This window comes from Ostrea edulis, chromosome 1 (assembly GCF_947568905.1).
Source record: "Ostrea edulis chromosome 1, xbOstEdul1.1, whole genome shotgun sequence".
In the NCBI taxonomy this organism is placed as follows: Eukaryota; Metazoa; Mollusca; class Bivalvia; order Ostreida; family Ostreidae; genus Ostrea; species Ostrea edulis.
This window is the reverse complement of record NC_079164.1, coordinates 110,307,140-110,330,653: the sequence shown is the minus strand read 5'-3', so window position 1 is coordinate 110,330,653 and position 23,514 is coordinate 110,307,140. Positions and strand designations below refer to the sequence as shown.

At 35.3% G+C, this 23,514-nt stretch overlaps 1 protein-coding gene across 1 annotated transcript in view; it reads right to left on the bottom strand.

The window, feature by feature from the left end:
* LOC130048670 (peroxidasin-like) overlaps positions 1-22,098 on the bottom strand; it is a 416,263-nt gene extending 394,165 nt beyond the window's left edge. Inside the window, exons 1-2 of the mRNA XM_056145683.1 lie at positions 22,074-22,098; positions 20,577-20,882 (exon numbers count right to left, since the gene is read on the bottom strand). Coding sequence (XP_056001658.1) covers positions 20,577-20,882; positions 22,074-22,098 — 331 coding nt within the window. The remainder of the gene's footprint in view (positions 1-20,576; positions 20,883-22,073) is intronic.
* Between the last annotated feature and the right edge of the window lie 1,416 nt (positions 22,099-23,514).

The window sequence follows — 23,514 nt, the reverse complement described above, 5'->3', positions numbered from 1 at the left end:
AAGAAAGTTCTAAGCTATGTACATTTAACTTGCCTCTGGGAAGGTTTAGATTCTTGAGAGTGGCATTTGGTCTGAACTGTGTGTCAGAGATATACCAAAGTGTGATGTCACGAATGGTGGAGGATATCGAAGGTGCTGAAGTTATTGTGGATGATATCCTTATATTGGGTAGAACTCCCAAGGAACATGATCAAAGACTGAAGACAATTTTGAATAGAACCAGAGAATATAATCTGAAACTTAGCGCAGACAAATGTGAATTCCGCAAACAGGAAATAACTTATGTTGGCCACGTTTTAAGTAGTGAAGGACTGAAGGCAGATCCAGAGAAAATTCGAGCAGTGACTGAAATGATTCCACCAAGTAACAGGAAGGAACTGAGAAAATTCATGGGATTCATTCAATATATCGCCAAATTCCTACCCAATCTATCTAAGGAATCCACACCATTGTGATAGTTACTCGAAAATGAAGTGTCATGGTATTGGGATGGAGACAAACAACAAAGTTTCCAAAAGCTCAAGGAGATGGTTACAAACACTCCAGAGCTCACATACTTTGATCCGGAGAAACAAGTTCTGCTTACTGTGGACAGCAGTTCAACTGGACTAGGAGCTGTAATTGTTCAAAGTGGCAAACATGTTGCTCATGTATCACGAGCGCTGACCAAAACACAACAAGTATACTTACAGTTAGAAAAAGAGACATTAGCTATTGTGTACGGTTGTCAGAAATTCCATCAATATGTTTATGGAAGAAGAATTCAAGTAGAAAATGACCACAAACCTCTACAATCAATTTTTCCGCAAACCACTACATGGAATTCCAGCTCGTCTGCAGAAGATAATCCTTATATTACAATGTTACGACTTGGACGTTACATACAAACCTGGAAGTACACTTGTAGTTGCTGTTCACCTCTCCAGAAATTACTTGAATGAGACAACTGAGAAGTTAGTTGATGGATTATCTGTCACTGCTTTGTCGTACTTAAAAATAACACCAGAAAAATATGCTGAATTACAGAAAGCAGCATCAGGAGATCTCGACATGATGTTGCTCAGGAAAGCTATTATAGAAGGATGACCAGAGATACATTATAAACTTCCTACAGAAATACGTACCTACTGGAATTACAGGTATGAACTTGCTTGTATAGATGGTTTGATATACAAGGGTTTACGACTAGTGATACTGCAAGCCTGTCTCAAAGAGATGTTGCAGAGAACTCATGAATATCATTTAGGCATTTTATAATGCAAAGCTATGGCAGTTATGTTTTGGCTTTTATGAAATGAGTAACATCTAGAATGTTAAGGTCACATTAGTACGGAGAGTTGTCATACAGCTTACCGAGGAAATTGGAACGATTGAGTTTTACAATATAAAAAGATATAAGTACATTGAACTGTAGCTAATGTTTTGAATTCTATTCACGATTTTTTATCTTTAAAAAGAAGAGGAACACCAGTGATACTCTACTCTGGCGACATGTACACGACAAGAAATCTGATCTGAATTCCTCACTGTTATAGATTTAGCAACAGTGTGACCTTATGCTCAAAATATCGACAAAAGCTTTATCAGACATAGATACATCTACAAAAATAAAAATCCACCACCAAGCTATATTCTCCACGGTACAAAGATTAGCGGGAAATGGTTCTCATTTGGATTCGTAAATAAATGGTCCAATGGGTTGTATTTATGAAAGGTGAAGATAACGAACAGTTATCAATCTCAAAACTCCTACACTATAACACATGGTGACAAGTTTGTTTTTGAGGGGTGCTCGTTTGACACAAGCTATCAGTTCTAGCTCGTCTTTTCACAAACAAACACAATTTTATATCATACTTTTCACATACTTATATATTATTTCTCATGCTTATTTTGATGCAAAGTCTTTTAGAGACTGCGATTTTGACACGGTATAGGACACCGGTTTCTAGATTTGTTTCTTATGTAAGAAATATTTTACTTCTGGTTAAGGTGCATGTATAAATTTAAAGATTTAAAAGATTAAACAAAATATTAGCTCACGTGCTTCTGCAAAGTTGTATAGCATTATTTTATTTGTGGTACAAATCAATTGATTTGTTATAGATAATGGTAACGGATTCTTGGAATGAATAACTTGATTATGATAAGTGATCATTTGATAATATTATATATTAAGCAATAAAATCAACAAATATTTTTAAGTATGTGGCAGATTGAGGAGGGGTGGGTGTCTTTTGGGATTGTATCCCACTGTGATTGAACTTGTTTAGCACGCCATTTTGGCTCTACAAGACAACCCCCTTCCATATAAAATTAGGTCCAACCCCGCCCTTTGAAAATTTCTTGGATCCGCTCCTGTAAGTACATGTGTATTATGTGATGTTTTAGGAACAATTCGACTTTTCTTAGAAATACTTTGGGCTGGATATAGTTCCTGTTCAAATTACTCAACAAGCGATATTAGAAACGACAACGGCGAAGCTCCACCTTGAAAAGAGGGGGATAACTACTTTTAAATGAGATTTTTAAAGATGATAATATGGGCACGTAAAATCTTTTTGAAAGTGTGTTGGTAGCTGGACGAGGAGTGATATTATCTAAAATCCTTGACGTGCAAAGTAAGTCTTCAAAAATGGGGGGAAACTCTTTTTTTTCAAATCTTCAAAAAACCGGCATGGGAGTGTTGGGAAGAGGGGGGGGGGGTCGTCCTTCTCAAAATGGGTCAATACATTCATGACTTCAAGCTTACATTCTTCCCTCTTCACCAATACTATCAAAAATAGTAGGGGGATCGAGTCACTAAAAGCGAAAGCTCAGTGATTGTTGTTTACATTGTAAACCTTTACAGAAAAATGTCCGACTCCTGTAATTGAACTATAAGTAGAATTCAATTTGATTTAGATAGAGTTTATGGATGGGATATATATGTTAAACAATTGTGCGCCACACGCTTGCACTTCGCTAAATTGAAATCCTCACGTTGAATTAAGTTTCATGATATAAAATTGTAACTTTCCGAAGGTTTTAACAAAATTAAGTTAATTTTTTTTACCAAATAATTAATGAATGCATATTCATTTCTGTGCAAATGTTTAAAAATATAGCATAAACTTAATAGTAAGTAATTTGATTTAATTTAATTAATATAAAACCTCAGTAGCTAATTTTATATAAATATATGCACTAAGAAGGAAAGGTAACTCAAGCTGCAAGTCAATATAAAAAGGAAACATAACTCACGCTACAGTGAAGTTTAAAAAAATATATACCTGTTTACCTCATCAAAATGATTTTTTTATTATTATTATTTATTTACTCTCTCTCTCTCTCTCTCTCTCTCTCTCTCTCTCTCTCTCTCTCGTGTAAGAAACTTATCAATTTTTCAGATTTTATTTTGCCCATATATTAGGGTATTGCCACTATACAGGTGTGAACATTTAGAACAAAAGATTACCAATAGAATATTATACAAAAGTACACATAATTAAGTGACAACTTTAAATTGGTTTATGATGATGATAGTGATAAAATAAAATCGAACAATTTTACATACAGGTAACAACTGTACAACTACTATAAGCATACATGTATGACACCTTGTGTTTAAAATGTGTACTGTCAATTTACAAACCAGGTTTTTTTTTATACATTCCGTAACTAGATATGGAAATCATTATATATGAATAAAATGTTTAATTTCAATCATTTTTAAAACCCAGTGAACTTTGAAAATTCACATCAGCTGAACAATGGCAGGCCAATGTGACTCAAGTGAGTGATGTGGCTCATGGGCCTTTTGTTTAAATTAGGGTGGGGTTGTTGTTGCTGTTAAGGATCATTTGTAACTGTCCCGTTACAATTATAACTGCTTTCACAAGTATTTGAAATACATATATACCCTTTCTTTAGACAATGAGGGACAGTCAAGAGTCTTACTCCCAATCAGTATCACAGAATTCTAATTGGAGTGAAGACCGTGAGTTAGATTTAATGGATGTAAATCTGATCAGATTCTACAACTCACAACAAAAGGCACATCTAGTCCCCTTAGAAGCCAACTTCGACATAATGTGGCAGACGTCCATTCCAGAACATTTCATTCCTCTTAAATTTTGAAAATACATAGATATTTTTGTTGCGGACACTACAGGTCACCATATATTACATATCTAATATATTGTCATTTATTTTAAAATCAATGTTGATGAATGTTTCTTGATCGACTAATTCATGTGCCATAGGATCAACTCTGGAAAATTAAATATCAAAAGTTGTAGAATGTGGTTTTTTTTTTTTTGAAATGGGAATTACCATATAACATTAATCATTAAATTTTTGTTGTTATACATTGTTATGCAGTTTCAAAAAATATTGATAGTATCACAGATGTTCATTCTATTAAACATGTTCTAAGGAATGATTTTATAGAGTAAATTTCATAAATTAAAGAATTTACTGAGGACTCTTATTTGTTTTCTCTCAGATTTTATATTGTTGCGGACACTACAAATATACTGAAGTATTTCTGATTGAATCCATATTTGATTTGAATGAAGTAAATTAAAAACCTTAAATTCTAACTTGTTTTCTATGTTAGTGAATGGTATAACATGATGGGAACATTTGTTAAAAAAAGGGGGGGGGGGCTAGAATGATACTTTTGGAAATGATACCTATATATCAATTATAAAGTGTGTACATACAAGTTTGAAGTGTCATCTTTCAAACTAACCATTTGTATTTTTAAATAAAGTTATCCAACTTTATCATCAAAATAACAGAATATTAGAGATGTTTTATTATATTCACTTATTTCAGAAATATTGTAATGAAATAAAAGTGAAATGATAATTAGTGCTGTTGTAGACACTGCAAATACTGTAGATAAATTTATGAACAAATCTTTTATTTATTTTTTTTCAAATTCAAACAAACTTGAACTTGGAACTAAATGTTGAATGCAAAATAATGTTTGCATATAAACAGTACTTAATTATCAAAAGAATGAAATAACTTGTCATTGGTACTGTTTGGGGATAAAATTGGCTCAGAAAGTATGACGCTAATTTTATCATTAGTTTCCCCAGGAGGAATCTACTTTCTGTATTTCGTGTGAACAGGAATGGTACTGGGGGGGGGGGGGGGGGGGGGGGGGGAGGGGGAGGGGGGGATTTCAACCTCATCTTTCTCCTTGTCCATAGCTATGATCTGAAAATTATGTTTGTCACAAATAACAGTTCTTTCTCTGCCCTTTTTGGTTTTAATTCTTTCCTTTTTAAAGTTCTTTTCTTTCCAATATTTTGTGTTCACTTTTTCTTGCATTTCCTTTTCAATTTCAACCTTTTCTTTCTCTCAAGATTTCTTTCTGTCTGTATTTTTTTTATTCATGTAATCTCTTTTTTCCAAGTGTGGCAAGAAATTGGGGATTGTTTTTTAATACCTCCCCCATCTCTCTCTTTCTCCTTTTCCTTATTTTGTCTTTCTTTAGCTTCACTGGGTTTTTTTTTAATTTCACCCTATTTCTTCTATCTTCTCCCTTGATTTCATTAACCTCTCTGGGCTGCTCATCTTAGTGGCTCATTGAAATATTTTAGTCTATGGCACTTAAGAAAATTGGAATACATATCATTACTGTAGTGTCTGCAACATAATTAAATTGGAATATATTTAGATTTATCATTAAACAATTAAGATCTTGACATATATTTGTTTAATTAGTTTCCACTTCTTCAGTTTGAAATATGTGAAAATTGACTTGAAATATGTAACTTTAGACTGAAAATTGAAGGATTTTGAATATGTATACAATATATGTTATGGGTGTAAATTCCGAGTTTGAACATATATTTTTACAGTATTTTAATCCATTACATGTTTAAAGTAAATACTTGAATAGTTATAGTTATCATAAAGATAAATCACAATACATTTTCTTGAAAAAATCTATGAAATCAAAAAGCCGTTGAAGACTCCACAAGGTTGCGGACTTTACAAAACACAATATATCTGCCAGAAAATTTAGCAATAATGAATTAGAGTCTGTTTCTTTGGTAGATACACTAGTAACTGTATTGCCTCTTACCAGTAAGAGTATAGAAATATAAGTCATCAGGCATTCCAAAATATGCACATGTTGCGGACACTACAGAATTTTGGGACATTTTTATGCCAGTTAGAGAAAAATGCGCCATTTTTTCAAGTTTTGAATAATCCACTCAACTTTTCTATAATGTTTCATTTAGTATTCAACTCATTTTTCAAAGCAAAACAAAAGTTGAAATAATGAATTAACGTGTAGTTTTTTTTTACTTGTAAGTTTAAACATTGGAATTTTATAAAATTGCATAACGTACACGCATTTTCATATTTTTAAATATTATTTCGTTAATATTTTTTTTCGATTTACATACAGTAAATTGCACGTAAAAGTGGAATAATTTCTCATTGATCTGGTTTTCATTACCAAAAGCCTCTTCTATAAATCTCTTTGAACAAAAACTTGAAAATAAAGCCATTTTTAGCTGCAACAGTATAACACACAAAATACTCCATATCATCAGTAATACATCTTGAATATTATATTTAAATAGAATATGGGAGTGTTATATATCAATGGATTTGTTAAAGGTACCATTTGGTCAATATTTGGTCATATTTGTTATGGGTTTAATCATATATCTTGATGTAGAATGCATTATAACATTAGCAAGTATGAATTATCACCAATACTGTGAAAATGGCGTTAAAAAAATCCCCTACCCTTAATGTAATACTTAATATCTTTAGTGAAGTTTATCAACTGGCTCTCAATTCACATGGGCTGTATAGAAAAGAAATCTTCGGGGGTGGGAACATTCTTTTTCCGGGGATAATTAATTCTAACCTCTACATATGACAAGCCCATTCACTGTGATCTACTTCTCTATAGAGATTAAAGAATACCCTGAATGTTGAAACTGAGCCCCTGTGGTAAAGAGATATAGGTCCTACCTTGTTTACATGGTGCTTCATATGAATATTAACCGATCGTTAGTGTTGATAAACCACACATCTTTACATGTAACAGTAACATGGCCTCTTCATTAAAACTTACAAAGGTAAGCTTAAAAACAACTCCAATTCCAAATTGAAATTCGTCTGTACAACTCGTGGTGGAAACAAATGGGTTAGGTATAATGGGAATTTCGATCCCGACCTAAATTTCTCAGAAATTATTGTTTTACCTATTTGGTAGGATCATATATTATATCTCGATAGTTTAAGAAACAAAAATGAAAATACATTGATATAATCATTAACTGAAATAATTAAAGATGATAAGTTAATGCACAATTATTATATTTCAATGATTTCAATATATCTCGTTTTTTTTTCATTTTCCCGGAATTTTTCACCATTTTAAAGGAGGCATTTCTGGGAAAAAAATGAATTTTCCACACTTTTGAAAATGAAAATTGATTAAACAAAATCCCCTTTTCTCTTTTTTAAATCTCATACGATTGTAAGTGTTTGCTGTTTTAAGAAAAGTAATTTTAAAAATTAGATGTTTTTTCAAGAAAACCATATTCATCAAATAAAATCAACCGTTCTCATGGAGACAAGTGAGATATTGTCACTATGGCAATGCATAAAGGAAAAGGGGACTTTATTTGCCATTGTATATTTTTATTGACCAAAATATATTGGTATTTTCCTCTCGGTATTGATTATACAATTTACAATTTATTGCCTATTTTTAGCTATTTTGTGTTGATTGTGGGGGTAATCTATTTTTAGTAACAAATCTCTGCAGGTATGCATCAGATGAAACAATTAGTACCACATATAGGGTTCTTATGTATAGTGGTAAAGTATATATAAGTATCAATTCAATCCCTGACGGTCGATGTGCCACCCTTTGCATGATTCTTACGTGGAACAGCACTTAATAGGCAAAACCAAAAGTAGAGTTAACATTTTCTATAAACGACCATTATATCATTCATTATTTCACAATTTTAAAGCACATGTTAAACAAAACGATTATCAATTTATATGTCTAACCTTTCTTTTCTCAAACAAAAATCAGCGTTGAGTTATAGAAGGAATTTTTCTTCTTGCAGAAGGAGAAAAGAGTTAGATCATAGAATAATTGACTTGTTGGATTCCAAATTACTTCAATTAAATCATTTCTAATCTAGCAGATGTGTGTCTGAATATAAACGTATCACCAATATGTCAAAGCTGCAGAGATGGGCAAAGCATAGAGTAGCTTGATTCAATGACATTGTGTGATATTGTCTAATATCATTCAAAAAGTGGCAATTAGATTTTGGAACGCAGTTCACAGTTCACTATTCGCAATTCAATAGTGAACTGCATTCTAGAACACAGTTAGCAATTCAAATTTCTATATGCATAAAACAATACCACACTGGAATTATAAGGATGGGATGCCAGTTACCAACTCCAAACACTGTGAAGAAATGGTGATGGTAATCTCTCTAGTTACGGAGATCCGCCCCTCCAATTTTTATGCATAACGCATTACACTTAGTGAATAAACACCGGGTTAGGAATCATTGAAGACCACTACCGCGGGGAATATCCCTACCCCGGGGACTGAAATTTTGTTGGTAGGGTATTAGTGGTCCTTTACCACAACTGCGAAGAAATGGTGATGGTACTCTCGCTAGTTATGGAGATCCGCTCCTTCAACTTTTTTTTAATAACGAATTACACTTAGTGAATAAACATCGGGTTCAGAATCATCAAAGATCCTTACCCCGGGGACTTAAATTTTGGAGGTTAAGGTATTAGTCGTCCACTACCACCACTGTTAAAAATGCTGATGGTACTCTCACTAGTTACGGAGATCGGCCCCTAAGTTTTAAACATAACGGATTACACATAGTGAATAAACATCGGGTTCGGTATCAACGAAGATCCCTACCCCGGGGATTGAAATTTTGGGGGTAAGGTATCAGTCGTCCACCCCTACCACTGGGAAGAAATGGTGATGGTAATCTCTCTAGTTACGGAGATCCGCTCCTCCAACCTTTTTTAATAACGCATTACACTCAGTGAATAAACATCAGGTTTGAAATCATCGAAGACCCCTACCCCGGGGACTGAATTTTTTGGGTAAGGTATTAGTCGTTCACTGCCACCACTGTGAAGAAATAGTGATGGTACTCTCTCTAGTTACTGAGATCCGCCCCTTCATTTTTTATGCATAATGCATTACACGTATAGAATAAACATCGGGTTCTGAATCATCGAAGGCCCCTACTTATGTTTGACAGGTCCACAAAAGGGGTGCGGAGGCAAGGAAAGGGACCCCTTGGGTTCTCCTTTTTGCCCTCAGTTTTGGATTGAATGGGTAGCAAATTAGGCCTCGCGAAGGTGTCTCAGACCTCTCTAATAGTTGAATAAACTGATACATGGATAGAGAACAACGACGACAAACTTACAGAACCCTCGGAAGGGGTAGCAAATGCCATTGTGGGCAATTGAGCTCACCTGAAAGTTCCTAATCTTAGATATTATAGGGTCATAACGAAGGCAAATATCAACTTGGCATCTGAAACTTGGAGTGTTTTGGCCACAGAGACTTGGGCCTCCTCCTTGTTCCCAGAAAGCCCGAACGTCACGGGAACTGTCTCCTTTCAGATGAGTACCAAATTCTAAATCCAGGCGAGCTTTGTGCTGATGCAGGAGCTCCATTTCCACATAATCTGATCCTCTAGGGGAGCCACATAGGCATGGAAACTGTATGCCACATTTCCTAGGCGTATATTCACGGGACAGGTGATAAATCATCCCATCCTTGCGTTTTACCCAGCCTGCACAAGGGTGACATATTGCTTTATGAGCGAATTGGATCAAGTTCCTCCTAGATCATGGTGAAACTAACACTGATCCTTTTACCTGTGTTCACTACTGCTTGTAGTTGCACTCCCTGGATTGTCATTTTTACAATGGATCATGTGGTCGGGCGTAATTGCCCAACGGGGGCAAATAAGTCTCTGTAGGGCCAAGAAGCATGGTAACAGGGCATGTCATCCGTCTCCTCTGCTGCTTAGCCAAAAACTTTCTACAACCCATTTTTCTCTTCTGGCTGAGAAACTTCCCGCGTCGCTATTTCCGGACATTTCTCAAGCGTCTCATTATCCACGTCCTACTCCTAAACAGGTGATATCTCCTGATTTGGTTAATACTCCATGTCCCTTGCACCAAACCCGTTCAGCTCTGGCACTGCGATATCCTATGGGAATTCGAACCTGTCCTGGACACATGACTCATCCATGGAGAGAAGGCTTCAAACTTGTCGTCTTCCCACCCGATGATTTAGTACCCAGATTCATCCTTCTCCTCTGGTGCCTCCAGGAACCGGACTCGGATCCTGTTTCTCTTTAAGGTATTCCATGTATAATGACCATATTTCATATCTAATGAATGGATGGTGGAATATTTGTTTTCATGGTATCATTTTGAAGGGTTCATCAAATAAAAATAATCCACCATAGGAATTTTCAAAGTTTTGTTTACTGCTTGATTTATTTCACCTAGAATTTAACATTGAAGTATATGGGAAAAGCATGTTTTATTACAATATTTTAAAAACAAATTACATTTTCATACTAATCTCTTGGTAGAAAGTTACATACACTTTCTTTTTATGAAAATATGAAATAAAATTAATCATTGACCACACACATTTTTAGAAAATTAGATTTTTCTTATTTTTACAAAGGGCAGACAACTCTTCCAAAAAGTCTTAAGTGCAAAAAGGTCAGCTTCTAATCATTTACCAGTCATGTGAATTTCATCTGCTTCACTTTCATCATTATTTAACAATAAACTTTTAAGTTGATCTAAATCCTTCAAAATTGTTCATTATCCTTTCATTATACATGGAATACCTTAAACGACGCATATAATTGAGTGCATGGTTTTTCCTTTTTTTGATGACTCGTGCAATGAGCTTTTATTGTTTTGCTAGTGTCTGACACCAATATCGTGGGCCTTTGCGGAGAGCGCTTCGGTTTCAGCACCCATACATCCCCGTGGATAGACCCCTCTTTAGCCAACGGTGGATGGATCGTCGCTCCCTGCCCCTGAGGCTCAAGTGTCCCTTGATCGACCTCGGCTTTCTCCTTAGGTTTCACCGTTGTCTTCTGGGTGCATCCTTCTAATTGAGCTACCGTCAGCCCTCTTGAAATATACAGCAGCCCCCACACTTGAAGCACCCGAGGGTTTCTGTTCATGCCCTGCTGTAATTAATCGTACATCTGGGGGAAGGATTCTGCCCCGCAGTTCTTTCTCCAGTTCCTCATTTCTCAGACATGTCCCTTAAATCCCTCAATGACGTTGTTCCCACTGGTTGCTGAACCTCCTCCTGGTCTACCATCCTCATTTCCTTCTTGGGCTCAAATTGACTTGGTTTATCGGGAATGCTGGTAGTACTACATCCTGTCCATACATGTAGCTTCCTTTACAGTCTTATGTCTACCATCCAGGGCGTACAAAACTGCATCTGGATCCTCGACTATAAAACAGCCGAGCAATGAAATGTGAATGCACATCAGGCACAAATGGAAAAGCATGTATCGCTAAGGTGAGGACCCGGTCCGCCCACTGGTTCAGCGATTCTCCCACACTGAGAAACTAACTGGAAATTCATCTGGTGTATGCACTGACGATTTGAAGCGCTTCTCGAAAAGTCTCAAGATCTCAGCCACTGAGAGGTTATCGTCCATCTCCAACAACAAGGTGTAATAGTCGCTCGAAGTGTCATTTAAGAAATAGAATTGGATGCGATATTTCATTTCTTTCAATTGTTCATAGACCTGATAAACGCAAAACACGATAGAAAACGGAAAATCGGATAAACGCAAAACACCATACGATAGGATACACGCACGATACGATAGGATACACGTACGATATAACACGATAGGAATGTCAAGAATAAGGTTGCGGGTACTGTATGCATAAAACAAATGGAAGGGCGGATTTCAGTAACTAGAGGGAGTACCATCACCATTTCTCCACAGTGGTGGCAGTGGACGACTAATACCTTAACCCCCAAAATTTCAGTCTCCGGGGTAGGGGTCTTCGATGATTCCGAACTCGATGTTTATTTTCTAAGTGTAATGCGTTATTAAAAAAAGTTGGAGGAGCGGATCTCCATAACTAGTGAGAGTACCATCACTATTTCTTCACAGTGGTGGGAGAGGACCACTAATACCCTTCCCCCACAATTTAAGTCCTCGGGGTAGGGGTCTTCAATGATTCCGAACCCGATGTTTATTCAGTTAGTGTAATGCGTTACACATAAAAATTGAAGGGGCGGATCTCCGTAACTAGAAAGAGTACCATCACCATTTCTTCACAGTGGTGGGGTTGGACTACTAATACCTTACCCCCAAAATTTCAGGCCCCTGGGTAGGGTGTTCAATGATTCCAAGCCCGATGTTTATTCACTAAGTGTTATGCATTACGCATAAAAATGGAGGGGCGGATCTCCGTAAGAAATGAGAGTACCATCACAATTTCTTTACAGTGGTGGGGGTGTACGACTAATACCTTACCCCCAAAATTTCATTCCCCGGAGTAGGGTAGGGGTCTTCGATGATACCTAACCCGATGTTTATTCACTAGGTGTAATGCATTATGTTTAAAATTCAGGGGCCAATCTCCGTAACTAGTGAGAGTACCATCACCATTTTTTCACAGTGTTGGGAGTGGGCGATTTATATGTTATCCCCAAAATTTCAGTCCCCTGGGTAGGGTTTTTTGATTATTCCGAACCCAATGTTTAAGTGTAATGCGTTATTAAGAAAAGTTGGAGGAGCGGATCTCCATAACTAGTGCGAATACGATCATCATTCCTTTGCAGTGGTGGGAGAGGACCACTAATACCCTACCCCCAAAATTTTAGTCCCCGAGGTAGGGGTCTTCGATGATTCCGAACCCGATATTTATTCACTAAGTGTAATGCGTTATGCATAACAATTGGAAGGGCGGATCTCCGTAACTAGAGATAGTACCATCACCATTTCTTCACAGTGTTTGGGGTTGGTAACTGGCACCTCATCCTTATCATTCCAGTGTGGTGTTGTTTTATGCACATAAAATTTTGAATTGCGATCTGCGGTCTAGAGTACAGTTCACTATTGAATTGCGGATAGTGAGCTGCGAACTGCGTTCTAAAATCTGTTCGCCTCAAAAAGTATGGAAATAAACATGCCCCCACCCCCACTTTTAAAGGGGGACACGTACACCGATTGCCCCTGCCCTCTATGCCCTAAATAGCCTGTGATCAGAAAATATTAAGCAAAATACACAATTTTCTTTCGGAAACAGAAAATAATGTATCTGACTCTACAAGCAGAATTGATAATAGCACTCCTTCGGAACTACTAGTGCAAATGACATTGCACAAAACTGTAAATGAGGACAGTAATATTTTTTCCAGCTTGAGTATTAAGTAATTCTGAATAATGTATTTTTAAAATGCTATAGAAAAATGAAAAAAAAAAAAATGAAAGATTTATACCCCACGCTCTAATAGCATTGTCAGATCTCCTTTTACTGGAAAAAGAAAGAAAGCCTGGAATTGTACCACCACAGCTTAAAAATGTGAAAATTTCCAAACCAAGTTCGGGAAAAAGTCTTTATTCAAACATTATTCATGGAATAACTTAAACAGCAATGGTTAAATCTAGTCATTTTCATCAATCATAAGAACATGTATTGACAGTTACAATCACTTCGAATTTGCGAATTATGAATAAATGTACTACATATGTACCGGTAATTTGATTTGTCGTTTTGTTTTATTTAATTATATGGAAAGCCAGTTACGTTATTGATGTAACTTTAAAGGTTTGACATAAAATATTCGACGTCAGAATATAAACACACAAAATTTTGATGTCATGGTAATAAAAGACGTATTTTCAACATTGAACAGTAAGAAAAATGGTAATTCTGGTACTTTTTCATTCCTTATATTTTTCTCTTTAATAATCAATCAAAACCTATTTTTGTTATATGTATGCTATATTTATAAGAACCCTTTTCTCATACACTGGCTCTTATATCTTAGAGAATATACAAGAAAAACTGTTGTAGGTATCAAAATAAAATGAAACGTTTGTTTGCGTTAATATGAGCACAAGTATGCTTTTCTTTTGTATATACTACGGTACCGATTGCCATTTGAACACTGCAACAAGTGTTATGATTTAGATGTTAAAATAGCAGTAAGGTACCCATGTATCACAAACACCGTGAAAGTCTTCGAGTTGTCTGAACAAAGGAACGTTAGACATGATGGATGAATAGCTCATTAGCATAAATGTTTATTGTCAATAGGTAGTACAAATACTGTAGCTTATTTAAATGATAAATATTGAAAGCACAGATATCAGAAAACATGCAGTGTATATGTATATATCAGGTAACATAAAATATATATATGGTGAACAAGTGACCAAGGTGCTCACTTAGAGAGAAGCAACCAAGGTGAAGATTATGAACATTGATCAATATCATAACTCGTATAAGCAATACAAAATGGAGAGTTGGCTAAACACGGACCCCTGGATATAACAGATGTGGGGTCAGTTGCCTAGCAGGAGTAAGCATCCTCTGTCGACCGGTCACGTCAATCTCCATCACTTCAAAGTTTATCATAGCATAATGGTGTTTGCACAAAACAAAATGATGTAACCACATAACATTTAAGAGATAAACAACATTATTCAGTCAACATTATGAAATGTCAAACGTTGCAATATTTGATCTTTTCCACTTGTATTGTATCATTTCCATTTGTATTCTATATTATCCATTTGCATTGGATAAGTTTTCATTTGCCTTCTATAATTTCCATTTGCATTGTCAATTTTTTTTAATTTGTATTCTATAGTTTCTATTCATATTGTATACTTTACCATTTGCATTCTATGTTTTCCATTTGTATTATATAATTTTTTCGTTTGCATTGTACAATTTTCATTTGCATTGCAAACTTTTCCATTTGTATTGTATCCGAGGGATCATTTATTTTGAAGTTGTTACGAATTTAGCTTAGGTCGCACTTATATTTAGCCGTCACCAGCTGTAGGCCAGTGACGTACCATAACTAGACGCACAGTGGCGTAGCAGTGGGGATCTTTAACGTGCCAACGCCAGTCCCAACTGCTTTTAAGGTCACATTATCGGTGATTCTCACTTTTAAATAGCTATGCGTTTGGCGAAGCATTAACTATATTTACGTTTAAGGTTTGATGCAGCCAGGACACGAGTAGAACTCAACTATGCGACCTCACGGTTACGCACCAAAGGGTATATCACTGAACTACCGCGACCGGTTCCATATAGGACTAGTTGAAGATACATGTATGTAGGTAGCAATGACGAATCTTGCCGGCCACCCCACCCCCTCCCTCCCTTCACACATATAATAATTTGTTTATTTTGTATAAAAATGTCGACAAAAGCATGAATGTACGTTTTATTTTTTTAGAACGCACTTGTTTCAGTGGATTTCGCCCTCCACCTACACCCACCCACCAAGGCTTTGCCCTGGAGTCACTAGGGATCTTAAGACAGCCCCCAGACATCCAGCAGTTTACTGAATCCTTTCATTCAGGATTATCTAGATCAGTCAGGAACTGGTTTGAATGTGATGATCACAATAGGCGCATAAAAGCAATTAATTGAGGGGCTGGGGGTGTCACGCCATTGCATCTAGCAATTACGGTACATTCCTGCTAAACATGGCTCCTGAACTTGACCTCTTCAACATGTAGCGCATTACCAAATTCGATAAACGATAAATCAAGATTAATCCAATGAATAGTTGTAACAAATTAAACTCGATGTTAAACCCAAGGGTCAAAGTCCCCCGAATCTACTAAATTCTGACTAAATAAAATGTGCATGCTTTTCTGGACCGTTCTATAAAAGTAAATCATGTTGGGGAGGGGGCTGTATTCTGCATGGACCTGGTTGCGGTAGCTCAGTAACATATCGCTTGGTTTGTGGACTTGTGGACGGGAGGTCTTGAGTTCGAGCCCCGCTCCTGCCATTGTCGCATCAAAGCTAATAAGACATAAACATAGGTAGTGATTGCTCCGTTGCCAAACACTCGGCATTTAAAAGTGAGAATCACTGGTCTTTCCGAAATGACCTTAAAAACAAATATCCTGTGTTGTGGCAGGTGTTGGCACGTTAAAGAACCCTCATTGCTACTGCCCTGTGCGCTAAGCACGTCTACATCAGTAAACAATTCTCAAAGCAACGTTAACTAATGAAATCCTTCGCAACAAATCAAAATAAACAATCCCTGGGATGCAATACAAATGAAATATAGAATACAAATGGAAAATATAGAATGCAAATTCAAAATTGTACAATACAAATGGAAAATATAGAATACAAATGGAAAAATATACAATACAAATGGAAAATATAAAATACAAATGGAAAATTATACAATACAATTGAAAAAGATCAAATATTGCAACTTTTGACATGTCATACGCGACACAATCCGTTCATATTGACTATAAACTAAGTATGAACTAGACTAGTTTAAAACACGCGACTGAGTGAGCGTAATGATTCGAGAGAGAAAATACAGCAGATGTGACAGAGATCTCGCTAAGTGTGACGTCGTGTCTATGTTTTGACGTACGTCAGAATACGACTGACACATAGTTCGTTTTATGCAAAGAAATATTTTACGACTTATAGTTCTAAGCAATAAACAAACGGTGATTAATTAAATAAATATAAATATAAGAACTGAACAGCATTTTTGAGCTGTCCATGGTCAATATGAACGGATTAGGATTTGGGGCAAATTCTCTGGGAATCGCGCACTCTTAACCTATCGGTTTATGAAGAGTTGTCTTTCCTTGTACATTGAGGCCTGTACAGATGAATATAGAATTCAAACACCTCTGTTTTATCTGGATTCTTTTTCTATTATACAGTTATGTACGATGCTTATAATTGATTTTTTTTAAATAATGAAAATAAAGTAATCACATTTCAATTATTCTGATTTTTAAATATTTTTGATGATCACTAAATTTTAATAATTTTGACAATATTAGCTATATATAGTCTTAAATATATCTACATGTATAAAATTGAAGTGTTCTATCCGAGCAAGTTCTGAGTAACAATTGCGAGTACAGCCAAAGCAATTGCGATTATTTAAGGAATGGAGCTAATTTTGACCTATGTTATACGATATGATGTAACTTGTTTACACTTCTTTTAATCCTATTCGCTTCAAAATTAGCTTTATTCCTTATAATTTGATGCAAAAAGACAAAACTACATTGTACACGTCTTCATTTATACAAAAAAGTAAACTATTACTGAGAAATGGAAATCACTTGCATTGCGCAGGGATTCACTTATCAACAGACTGAGGAAGAGTCGAACGAGAAAACCGCCATCTATGCAAAACTGGAGCATAAGGTGGTGTTTTCAACGAATCCTGATACAGTAGATATGTGTGGGCTACCTATGTAAGCTTAGTGTTTACTGAGCAGCGCAAGATCGAGTTTTGAGACGATCCAACAGAAAGTACCGGAAAGTTGTTTATTTTTATTTTTATAAACCTAAACCCGACATCACACAAAATACGTAATGCATCAAAAAATGCTACATGAATTGCGATTTCCCTACTTTATATAAGTTTTAAACTAAATTATAACTTACTATTATCATTACATATGCAGCATTGTCGCCTATTAGATCGGACACTGAAAAATGTAAACAATTCACAGAATGCGAACCACATGTCATCGATTTGGCGTGACATCATCTAAAATATGTACATTTTGTAATACATGACGCATTATATGCTTTGATAGGCTGATCAAGCAATCCCCCAAGTGCAAATATATTTTATAATGAAACAGAAAAGTTGCAAGTACTTATTATACCATTATTTTGCAAATAATATCGTTATATCATAATTAGTATCCTACGTGTTTTTACCATTGATGTTTTGTGTAATTATATGTGAAAAAACTAGGTACGCCTTGTTGAACATCGACAAAAAAGTATTTTATTCGGCACGGTTTGTTCTCTTAATTTTATATTTCATAGAAGGCCAACAATATGAAATTTAAAAAAAAAGTAGTGCCATTTTGGGTTCTCAAGGGGGCGTGTCCCCATACCAAGTTGCATTATACAATATAAACTATTTTTTTGCTGTGTGTTCAGCCAATCAAATTGCGTGCTACAAGTAAAATTAAATTATAGAAAAACAAATTCAACTGGTGAGGACAAGGTTATAGTAGGAAAAGACAATGGATATGGAAATATAAAAATGTATCGACATAACGCAACGATTTATCGACATAATGTAATGATGTAACCTCATAACGTAAAGATGTATCGAAATAATGTAAGGTTAATTTACACTATAAGGCAGTAACAGCGTTCCATAGGCGCGGATAACCGACAGTGGTACATATAAAATGGGACCTCCGGTTTTATGGTCAGATCCAAAAGGACACGTGACTTTCATTTACTAGTACTTTCAATGTCGGGCACTTGGCGAAGAAACAGTCACTCCATGATTTAAATGTCTTATACTTGGCATGAAGCCCGGATTGAAATTTCTTTTATTAATTCATTGAATTATTTTACATGAATTTAAAGCTTGTGCAAACAATATACGAATTTCTCAATTGAATTAAATTGTACATATGAAGAAAAAATCAAGACTATTTGCGAGCATATCCTACAATGTCTATAAGTTAGATTTTTACTTACCGGAATTCCTCTGAATGGAAGAGCATTGTAAGAAACAAGATTCGTTTTTCAACAGAAACACAATGATATAGGATAAAAGTTCGCTTTACAATCCCTGAAACGTTCTTCTTTTCCACTTGAACGATGAGCAAACGGTGAACGCACGGTGAGCGAACGCAGAGCGAATGGTGAACGAACGCAGAGCGAACGGTGAACGCAATTTGGTGAACGGTGAGCGAACGCAGAGCGCAAAGTGAACGGTGAACGAACGCTGAGCGCACGCTGAACGCAAAATGATCTATTTACTCGGAATGTTTCGGATTTTTCCCTGGGATTTTACTTATTTCATAGTCAAGTAATAAAATGCATGTACATGTATATTTCATCAATTAATAAAAAAAAAAATGAAATAAACCAGAATCGTGATACAGCATATTTTACAGTTCTGGATATATTCAATGTAACATATTTTTGTACAAGTACCGAGTATACATGTATATATTTCACGAAATTATCGCAAATTGTACATTAATACACGCAACAGTCATACACAAACAAAAGCAAATTTCGTATGCACATTGTGTATACCGTTACATGTACAGATACATTTAATGCATGGGTATAATATATAAACAATGCATGTGAAAAGGAAAACACTATAGTCTACATGTGTAGTGACATCCAGAATTAACAGGTGTTCATGTATGGTTTCAAACTTTACGAGGTCGATCGTTTGGGTACCTGTAATTAACAAACACCCCCGAAAGGAGTCAAGATAGATGTAGTAAACAAACAATACGGACGGTATACCCTGTGTCAACACATCAACACTCCTAACAGTATTGAATATTCCTACTTATATTTTATGTCATTCATTTGTCGCAGCTACATCGACCCGAGGAAATAATCAGTACAAAACTTTCTATCTTTATTATTGATGTGACCATAGATTGCAGTTAGATCGTGCAATATTTGTATATATTTGATGTAGATAAAACTGTTTATTATACTGAACTACCCGTAGAATGTTTAAAAGCTAATGCAGAAACGTACCATATAAACAATTACATCTTTGCATTAAGGACAAATGTTACAAAGTTTCAAATTTGACAAGAGTAGTAAATATCAGTTTATTGACAATGTCTTTCATATATATAGGCGTAAGCATATCTATATCAGTTTGACATTCTGACACGTACATACGTTACAATGTACATTATGTAGCATCGTTTGTTTGTTTTTATTTTTCAAAGTAAGCGGGTGACTTGTTTAAAACTCTTCTTGTCAAGCAATGCAAAATAATTATAATAATTTGTGCCCGAAATTGTAAATGCTAAATCGTGAACACAGGGGAAGAGGTTTTCATTACCTGAAACTGCCTTATTTTTTGTACTTGGGTTAAATTCATAACGACAAGCTCTTATATTCGTCTCTCATTTAGAATTGTTTTAACAAAAGCTCAAATGAACAGTGGATAATCCGGACATTGTTGTACTTCAAAATTAAATTTCTGATATAGTAAGAAAGTATCCTTCCACTCTTATGCACACGTTTACTTTTTATTTTCGCCTTGCTATCAATATTGGTCCTTTCACTTTGGTGTTCCGAATGCCAATGAAAAGACTGAACGATGAACGAACGATGAGCGCACGCTAAACGCTTTGTGAACGGTGAACGAACGGTGAACGCACGCTGAACGAATGGTGAACGCACGGTGAGCGAAAGGTGAGCGAACGGAAAATGGTAAAGTAGAACGTCTCAGGGACTGTATTATGATACCCCACATATATACTTACATATAACATTTAGTTGAGCTTGGGACGACTGTATTGGAGTGTCTCCATTTATGTTGACTGCAGTACAATATATCCTCTTCTCATTATCCGTTCTTTGATAGGATGACGTAAGATTACTGGTCACATCGTACAACAGGTTATTCGTTGAAGTACTCGATGAACTTCCACTCACGACAACGCCGTCACTGTACCATGTTATGTTTGCTGCTGGTCTGGAAGCTTTTGATACACAGCTGAAGGTGAAGGACGTTCCTTCAATGACCTCTACACTGGACGATGGTGACAGTGTGGCACTACTGACGGGCACTGAAATAGCAACGTGTTACTATTATCATCACAAATATTAGTACTATCATTATAATTACATTTTAACAATATAGTGTTCACATTCATAACAATATAAGTAATTCCATTTCAAATGATCGTTCCATCTAGAGTAGATACCACCACTTGACGAAATACCTATCTTGTATATATAAAAAAATATGTTACATTATTTTGACCGATGTTATTACCACGTAACTACGTATTGAAATAGTTTCAATCAATGAAATTTATGATTGTGTTCCCTGTTATCATGAAGATGGTAGCATCGATCTATGTAACATGATTTTGTAAAGATATCAGGTAGGTATTTAGGCAAGTCTTGCTAGATATTCCAAATAAACGTGGTTAGTTATTTAGGCACACAGGCTACAATAAACACTTAGATAAAAATAAATATCCCAAGTGAATAAATATTTGATTTAAAGCACAAAAAATCACTATATTAGAGTTCATTACAATCTTTGTGTTTAGATAAAATATACTGCATGTCAAATGCAATGTGTAACTAGTATTAACCTTTAAAAAGGTGTTGCATAGAAGCGGCAACTTTTCCTAATCGGAGCTCCGTAACATTCATGACGTACATGTAAAACTCGTGCCAGTTGCACAACAGTTAGTTCAGTTTAACTGATAGTTAATGTCAAATTAACACTATATAAATGTTCAAGTTAATGGTAGGTTAACTGTCAGTTAAAGTTAACTAACTTTTGTGCAACTGGGTCCAGACCTTTATCCCTATATAAACTATTATTAGGTATTTGTCATTTGAATGTCTTTAAAATTTCCCAGTTATTAAGGACAAACCTTTTAAGAAATACATGTGAATACATAGACTAAACATAAGTTTTTGACCGTCTCCATATCAGTGAAACATTCTCAAGAGGGACGTTAAACAACATACAACTAACCAACTAAACATATTTTTTTAATCTTGAAAATCGAATTGTCTTAGTTTTCCCTGTGTATCAGACACAATGTATACGATTAAGAGTGTTTCAGATATATAATACTCTATACTACTACAGTCGAAAAGCTCTTATACTCGTATGCATTATTTTCGACAACTATCTGTACATAACTCTGACAACAAAACAAAGTATAAGAAGTTTAATACGCATCAGTAAAACTCAACAGAATTCTAAGTACATGCACTTGAAAACATTGATTTACCATAGCCATTTGCTACTGGAAACATGTTATCCATTAAAACTGTTTCACACTACATATGTTCTCTACCTTGTTTGCTCTTTTTCTTTCAAAGCTTTGTAAAATTTACAACTATTTCTTGTAAAGGCATGCTGCCTTTATCAACACCGTTCACTCAGAAAAACAATAAAATTTCTCGTTAGTAGGCTTGACTATTAAAACACAGGTACATCTACCACATGCTGTATTTGGAGTGTTTGTCGTGACTCCCATTCACACATTGGTTCACAACATAAACAAACGAAACAGTGTCCAGGTGGGAAGGTTATTTCAAACTCGGCACATTATAATAAAGAGAAATGACATGAAACACTTATAAACAATAGAAGTGTGTTTGAATTAAGAAAAAAATTACATGAAAAACGAAATTTTATGAAAACATACTATGTCCATGAGTGATTCGAACCCAGTAGTTTAAAAAAGAAAGAAAACATCTTTACATTTTAAAGTAAGTAAACGTATGCAGATATTGATACAAAAAATAGCAGCTTGATATCAAGTCCACCTAATAATATTTAGGTTTAGAAAGAAAATAAACATAATATATTTAGATATGTATTTAGGAAATATTGCTGCTGTTGAGGCCTATTAATACCAAAAGTGTAAAGTTACCGTGTCAAATGAATGCATGTCATATCTATAAAACGTTCACTAGTAGACTGTTCAAATATCATCGATACATCATTCTTGACGAACACGCTTAAAGTCAACATGTTATTTTTCCATGAAGTTATCAAGACCTTTACAAAGCTGATGCAAATAGTTCCGGTGTTTGCAAATCTTGATTTATGTTCATCGAACTAAGACCGCGGAACATTAACTAGGAATATTGGGGGGGGGGGGGGGGGTACAGTGGTATTGATTGTCAACTGTTGCTGTCGATCACTAGAAGAGGACAGGTACAGGATTGAAATGTTAATTAGTACAAATTCAGCGTTGGCGACCGTGATTTTAGAAATGCATTTGTGATTATTGAATACTTGTTGGAAATTGTAAAACATCATAACAGTCCCAAAACATGATTGTACGTAACTTCGCAAATATAAATAGAAAAATATATTTTGAAAACAATTAAAAGCAAAGTCAACTTGAAATTTTCGAAGAAATCATCATTGATTAACGGAATACAATTATACGTTAAAGGCATAGGGTCTAAGACATTGGTAAAATTTTGCAGGTTCCAAAAAGGTGGCGAAATTAATGATCATAACTAGAAAATCACAGAAAGTTCTTCAGAGTGTTTACAAACACATAGGGTACAATAGTAATTACAAAATACTTCCCTGTTATCATTGCCTAAACTGGTACCCTGTTGACTTCGCATCTGTTATGTTTGTGTGTAGCCACCAATCAGTGGGGTACCAATTTAATATATTGTCCTCCAGATAAACATCTTATAAAGGAC